Raw genomic sequence first — 6,208 nt, forward strand, 5'->3', positions numbered from 1 at the left:
ATGCAGGTGAAAGCTATTATCCCTTATTGATCTCGCTTGTTAAATCCACTTTAAGCAGTGTAGATGAAGGGGAGGAGACATGTTAAAGATTTTTAAGCCTTGAGATAATTGAGCCATAGATTGTGTATGTGTGCCATTCAGAAGGTGAATGGGCCTTTGAACGGGATGTGTTTAGTAGATGCTGCTGTGGATTTTTCACGATCAACAGTTTCCTGTTTGTCTCAAGAATGATCCACCACCCAAAAGACATCCAGCCAACTTGACACAAATGTGGGGAAACATTGGGAGTCAACAAAGGGGACCAGCATCCCTGTGGAACGCTTTCGACACCTTGTAGAGTCCATGTCCCAACGAATTGAGTTGGGGGGGGGGGGGGGTCATGGAAGGTGTTCTTAATGTTTTGTATACTCAGTGCATGAGTTAGATAAAGACCTAGAGTTATACAGCACATTGATAGCATCCTAAGAGTACAGTGACACGAATAACTTAGCAAGATATCGTGCCGATCTCAATCAATAAACTTGATATTCTTCTAATCGTTAAAAATTATCTCTTTAGTCATAATGTTAACGTAGATGATGTGTTAATAAAGATTGCGCCAAAAAAAAAAAAGAAGCATGACTAATAATTATGTGAAAACTTCTTTCTCTTTTAAAAAAAACAACAAAATAAAACAGTCCTTTATTCTCTTCTGTTTGTTGTTTGTTTGTTTGTTGTTTGGTTGTTGTTGTTTGTTTGTTTGTTTCTTGTTGTTGTTGTCTTCATTGTGGTTGTGGTTGTGGTTGTGGACAGACCGAGGCTTGGTCAGTGACTGGACTTTGAGAAGCGTTAGAAATGGGTCTCCTTCTCTGTGATGGTAGATATCTTTGCAGCTTTCTTTGACTCTTTGCTGGGCTTGGGTCTGATGGTGAAGGGGCTCATACCAGCCAGTTTACCTCTCATCACCAGATCTGGACTGGGGGTGGTCAGGAACGTCATCCTCTGTAGAGGGAGAGAGGAGGGAGAGGCGTTATATGACTGAGATCTGGACTGGGGGTGGTCAGGAACATTATACTCTGTAGAGGGAGAGAGGAGGACAGGAAGAGAGGAGAGGGACAGATTGGGGAGAGAAGGAGAAGGGAGATTCTCATTAGATCCTGCTGAGGTGGGGCAATGGATCTAAGGTCCGTTTTGCATCCTCCGCCTCACATATGGTTTATATCTGAGCCCTCATTGGTAATGCTATCTCCAGTGATGTGAGTGTTACGGACGTCACACCGCTTGCTTAGCGAGTATCACTTCCTCCTTGTTCGGCTCATGCCTGTCTCGAACCGAGGACCTCTGCTTCGCTAACACACGTGGCCGCCCTCCTTGACAACGTACCAACGGGACGATCTAAAGAACACACTGTTATAAACTGTTCATGAAGTCAGTTTTGTTTACGAATTGAAGCAACAGCCACTAGTCTCTTGTATGCTCAGGTCCAACCAGCCCTCACTCACCTGCTTCTCTCAGCATCCCCTACCAGCCCTCACTCACCTGCTTCTCTCAGCATCCCCTACCATCCCTCACTCACCTGCTTCTCTCAGCATCCCCTACCAGCCCTCACTCACCTGCTTCTCTCAGCATCCCCTACCATCCCTCACTCACCTGCTTCTCTCAGCATCCCCTACCAGCCCTCACTCACCTGCTTCTCTCAGCATCCCCTACCATCCCTCACTCACCTGCTTCTCTCAGCATCCCCTACCAGCCCTCACTCACCTGCTTCTCTCAGCATCCCCTACCAGCCCTCACTCACCTGCTTCTCTCAGCATCCCCTACCATCCCTCACTCACCTGCTTCTCTCAGCATCCCCTACCAGCCCTCACTCACCTGCTTTTCTCAGCATCCCCTACCATCCTTCACTCACCTGCTTCTCTCAGCATCCCCTACCAGCCCTCACTCACCTGCTTCTCTCAGCATCCCCTACCAGCCCTCACTCACCTGCTTCTCTCAGCATCCCCTACCATCCCTCACTCACCTGCTTCTCTCAGCATCCCCTACCAGCCCTCACTCACCTGCTTCTCTCAGCATCCCCTACCAGCCATCACTCGCCTGCTTCTCTCAGCATCCCCTACCAGCCCTCACTCGCCTGCTTCTCTCAGCATCCCCTACCAGCCATCACTCACCTGCTTCTCTCAGCATTCCCTACCAGCCCTCACTCACCTGCTTCTCTCAGCATCCCCTACCAGCCATCACTCGCCTGCTTCTCTCAGCATCCCCTACCAGCCCTCACTCACCTGCTTCTCTCAGCATCCCCTACCAGCCCTCACTCACCTGCTTCTCTCAGCATCCCCTACCAGCCCTCACTCGCCTGCTTCTCTCAGCATCCCCTACCAGCCCTCACTCGCCTGCTTCTCTCAGCATCCCCTACCAGCCCTCACTCGCCTGCTTCTCTCAGCATCCCCTACCAGCCCTCACTCGCCTGATTCTCTCAGCATCCCCTACCAGCCCTCACTCACCTGCTTCTCTCAGCATCCCCTACCAGCCCTCACTCGCCTGCTTCTCTCAGCATCCCCTACCACCCGTTAACTCAACTGCTTCTCTCAGTATCCCCTACCAGCCGTTAACTCACCTGTTTCTCTCTGTACGCTCTTCACACACGTCTATTCCTCAGTAAGTTTCAAAAATATATAATTTAGCCGGGATGGCGAGTGGGGAATTGGCTTTGGGGGTGACCAGTGAGATATACCTCCTGGAGCTCGTACTACGGGTGGGTGCTGCTATGGTGACCAGTGAGCTGGGATAAGGCGGGGCTTTACCTAGCAAAGACTTATAGACGACCTGGAGCCAGTGGGGTTAGTGACGAATATGAAGCGAGGGCCAGCCAACGAGAGCATACATGTCGCAGTGGTGGGTAGTATATGGGGCTTTGGTGACAAAACGGATGGCACTGTGATAGACTGCATCCAGTTTGCTGAGTAGTGTTGGAGGCTATTTTGTAAATAACATCACCGAAGTAAAGGATTGGTAGGATAGTCAGTTTTACGAGGGTATGTTTGGCAGCATGAGTGAAGGATGCTTTGTTGCGAAATAGGAAGCCGATTCTAGATTTAATTTTGGATTGGAGATGCTTAATGTGAGTCTGGAAGGAGAGTTTACAGTCTAACCAGACACCTAGGTATTTGTAGTTGTCCACATATTCTAAATCAGAGCCGTCCAGAGTAGTGATGCTGGACGGGCGGGCAGGCGCAGGCAGCGATCGGTTGAAGAGCATGCATTTAGTTTTACTTGTATTTAAGAGCAATTGGAGGCCTCGGAAGGAGAGTTGTATGGCATTGAAGCTCATCTGGATGTTAGTTAACACAGTGTCCAAAGAAGGGCCAGAAGTATACAGAATGTAGGCCTAACAGAAGCCTAAACAATATCAAAGATACATTTATTTCTGGTGCTCCTTAAATTCTGTTGGACCACATTTTAAAAGTTGGGAGCAGTGTGTTTGTGGGAGAGACGGAGTGGTGTGTGTGTGTGTGTGTGTGTGTGTGTGTGTGTGTGTGTGTGTGTGTGTGTGTGTGTGTGTGTGTGTGTGTGTGTGTGTGTGTGTGTGTGTGTGTGTGTGTGTGTGTGTGTGTGTGTGTGTGTGTGTGTGTGTGTTTATGAGAGAGGAAGGGAGGGAGAGTGTGTGTGTGTTAACTGAAGAGTAGAGAAGGTTTCATGCAGTGTGGTCCCCCTGACTGACACAATGACATACACATCATCATGCATGTATTTTCCTTCCTCCCATCCCTCCGACCCAAATCACAGGTAGACCTTTGGATATGAGCAAATCCGTCAATCTATGCAGTATTCTACTATACAACAGTGTGAAGTGTGAATTCAACGTATTGTATTGAGTAGAAATGTGAATACTGGAGAACTTTTAGAAAACGTGACCACGGATGACTATCAGCGTGACTATCAGCGTGACTATCAGCGTGACTATCAGAGTGACTATCAATGTGACTATCAGCGTGACTGTCAGTGTGACTATCAGCGTGACTATCAGCGTGACTATCAGTGTGACTATCAGCGTGACTATCAGCGTGACTGTCAGTGTGACTATCAGTGTGACTGTCAGCATGACTATTAATATGACTATCAGCGTGACTATCAGCGTGACTATCAGCGTGACTATCGGCGTGACTATCAGTGTGACTATCAGCGTGACTATCAGCGTGACTATCAGCGTGACTATCAGCGTGACTATCGGCGTGACTATCAGTGTGACTATCAGCGTGACTATCAGCGTGACTATCAGTGTGACTATCAGCGTGACTATCAGCGTGACTGTCAGTGTGACTATCAGTGTGACTATCAGCATGACTATTAATATGACTATCAGCGTGACTATCAGCGTGACTATATATGTGACTATCAGCGTGAATATCAGTGTGACTATCAGTGTGACTATCAGTGTGACTATCAGCGTGACTATCAATGTGACTATCAGCGTAACTAGCAGTGTGACTATCAGCATGACTATCAATGTGACTATCAGTGTGACTATCAGCGTGACAATCAGTGTGACTATCAGTGTGACTATCGGCGTGACTATCAGCGTGACTATCAGCGTGACTATCAATGTGACTATCAGCGTGACTAGCAGTGTGACTATCAGTGTGACTATCAGTGTGACTAGCAGCGTGACTATCAATGTTACTATCAGCGTGACTAGCAGTGTGACTAGCAGTGTGACTGTCAATGTGACTATCAATGTGACTATTAGCGTGACTATCAGCGAAACTATCAGTGTGACTATCAGTGTGACTATCAGTGTGACTATCAGCGTGACTATCAATGTGACTATCAATGTGACTATCAGTGTGACTATCAATGTGACTATCAATGTGACTAGCAGTGTGACTATCAGTGTGACTATCAGCATGACTAGCAGCGTGACTATCAATGTGACTATCAGCGTGACTATCAATGTTACTATCAGCGTGACTAGCAGTGTGACTAGCAGTGTGACTAGCAGTGTGACTGTCAATGTGACTATCAGTGTGACTATCAGCGTGACTATCAGCAAAACTAGCAGTGTGATTATCAGTGTGACTATCAGTGTGACTATCAGCGTGACTATCAATGTGACTATCAATGTGACTATCAGTGTGACTATCAATGTGACTATCAATGTGACCATCAGCATGACTAGCAGTGTGACTATAAATGTGACTATCAGCATGACTATCAGCGTGACTATCAGCGTGACTATCAGTGTGACTATCAGCGTGACTATCAATGTGACTATCAGTGTGACTATCAGCGTGACTATCAGCGTGACTCTCAGTGTGACTATCAGTGTGACTATCAGCGTGATTATCAATGTGACTATCAGCGGGACTAGCAGTGTGACTATCAGTGTCACTATCAGTGTGACTATCAATGTGACTATCAGCGTGACTAGTAGTGTGACTATCAATGTGACTATCAGTGTGACTATCAATGTGACTATCAGCATGACTAGCAGTGTGACTATCAGTGTGACTATCAGCGTGACTATCAGTGTGACTATCAGTGTGACTACCAATGTGACTATCAATGTGACTATCAGCGTGACAATCAATGTGACTATCAGCGTGACTAGCAGCGTGACTATCAGTGTGACTATCAGTGTGACTATCAGCGTGACTATCAATGTGTCTATCAATGTGACTATCAGTGTGACTATCAATGTGACTATCAGCATGACTATCAGCGTGACTATCAGTGTGACTATTAGCATGACTAGCAGAGTGACTATCAGTGTGACTATCAGTGTGACTGTCAGTGTGACTGCCAGTGTGACTATAAGTGTGACTATCAGCGTGACTATCAATGTGACTATCAGTGTGACTATCAGCGTGACTATCAGCGTGACTATCAGTGTGACTATCAATGTGACTATCAATGTGACTATCAGTGTGACTATCAGCGTGACTAGCAGTGTGATTGTCAGTGTGACTATCAATGTGACTATCAGCATGACTGGCAGTGTGACTATCAGCATGACTATCAGCGTGATTGTCAGTGTGACTATCAGCGTGACTGTCAATGTGACTATCAGTGTGACTATCAGCGTGACTATCAAGGTGACTATCAGTGTGACTATCAGCGTGACTATCAATGTTACTATCAATGTGACTATCAGCATGACTAGCAGTGTGACTATCAGTGTGACTATCAGCGTGACTATCAGTGTGACTATCAGTGTGACTACCAATGTGACTAT

The 6,208-nt window shown here is 46.7% G+C and overlaps 1 protein-coding gene across 1 annotated transcript in view; it reads right to left on the reverse strand.

Annotated features, from left to right (window-relative positions):
• Window positions 1-533: 533 nt before the first annotated feature.
• The window catches only part of slc6a11b (solute carrier family 6 member 11b), a 126,170-nt gene continuing 120,495 nt past the window's right edge, over window positions 534-6,208 (reverse strand). Inside the window, exon 15 of the mRNA XM_055869915.1 lies at window positions 534-981. Coding sequence (XP_055725890.1) covers window positions 829-981 — 153 coding nt within the window. The 3' untranslated portion in view covers window positions 534-828. The remainder of the gene's footprint in view (window positions 982-6,208) is intronic.

The sequence above is a fragment of the Salvelinus fontinalis genome, chromosome 18, assembly GCF_029448725.1.
Source record: "Salvelinus fontinalis isolate EN_2023a chromosome 18, ASM2944872v1, whole genome shotgun sequence".
Classification (NCBI taxonomy): Eukaryota; Metazoa; Chordata; class Actinopteri; order Salmoniformes; family Salmonidae; genus Salvelinus; species Salvelinus fontinalis.